The following is a 695-nucleotide window of genomic DNA, read 5'->3' on the forward strand; positions in this document are numbered from 1 at the left end:
TTTTTATAAGCTTGTAATTCCAGGATTCACTGCTGCTTCAGTGCACTTGCTGAATGGATTAGATGGTGTTCTGCACATGCATGCTTCTCTTTTGCAGTGTTTCGTAATTCTGTGTTCACTGCTGCTTCAGTGCATTTGACCAGCAGAACCTCATGTGTTTCAGTGCGTATGACTACAGCATCGGGCCCATGGACAAAGCTCTGGTGAAGACGGACATCCAGATCGCGGTTCCTCACGGACACTACGGCCGAGTCGGTGAGCGAGAGCTGCAGAAGCCAGTCCAGAAGCTGTGTGTTTCTTCACTAACTCTCTTGTGTTGCAGCTCCTCGCTCGGGTCTCGCCGTCAAGCACTTCATCGATGTCGGCGGTACGTCGCTCGTGAACCAGTGACATGAGAATGTGATGCTTTGCTGTGGTCTCACATGTGTGGTGTGTCTACAGCTGGCGTGGTGGATGAGGACTACAGGGGGAATCTGGGAGTCGTGCTCTTCAACTTCAACAACGAGCCGTTTGAAGGCGAGACCGCAGCTACTGCAGATTCATTATAACCTAAAAAGCTCTTGAATCAGAGCAGAAAGTCTTGCATTCATGAAGTCGTGACATTAAATGTTGCATGCACTGCAAAAGCTGAACCTTCAGAGCGAGTATCTAAATATCTTTAAAGATGCATTTACCCGAGATGCAAACTGAACACA

General features: G+C 48.3%; 1 protein-coding gene across 1 annotated transcript; it reads left to right on the plus strand.

Moving 5' to 3' along the window:
• The first annotated feature begins 128 nt into the window (after positions 1-128).
• LOC107580281 (deoxyuridine 5'-triphosphate nucleotidohydrolase-like) lies at positions 129-563 on the plus strand. Its single transcript, XM_016266005.1, has 3 exons — positions 129-255; positions 323-367; positions 442-563. The coding sequence occupies exons 1-3, from the start codon at positions 153-155 to the stop codon at positions 546-548; spliced, it is 255 nt and encodes an 84-aa protein (XP_016121491.1). The 5' UTR covers positions 129-152; the 3' UTR covers positions 549-563.
• The last annotated feature ends 132 nt before the right edge of the window (positions 564-695 follow it).

The sequence above is a fragment of the Sinocyclocheilus grahami genome, unplaced genomic scaffold (assembly GCF_001515645.1).
Source record: "Sinocyclocheilus grahami isolate Dianchi unplaced genomic scaffold, SAMN03320097.WGS_v1.1 scaffold29471.1, whole genome shotgun sequence".
Lineage (NCBI taxonomy): Eukaryota > Metazoa > Chordata > Actinopteri > Cypriniformes > Cyprinidae > Sinocyclocheilus > Sinocyclocheilus grahami.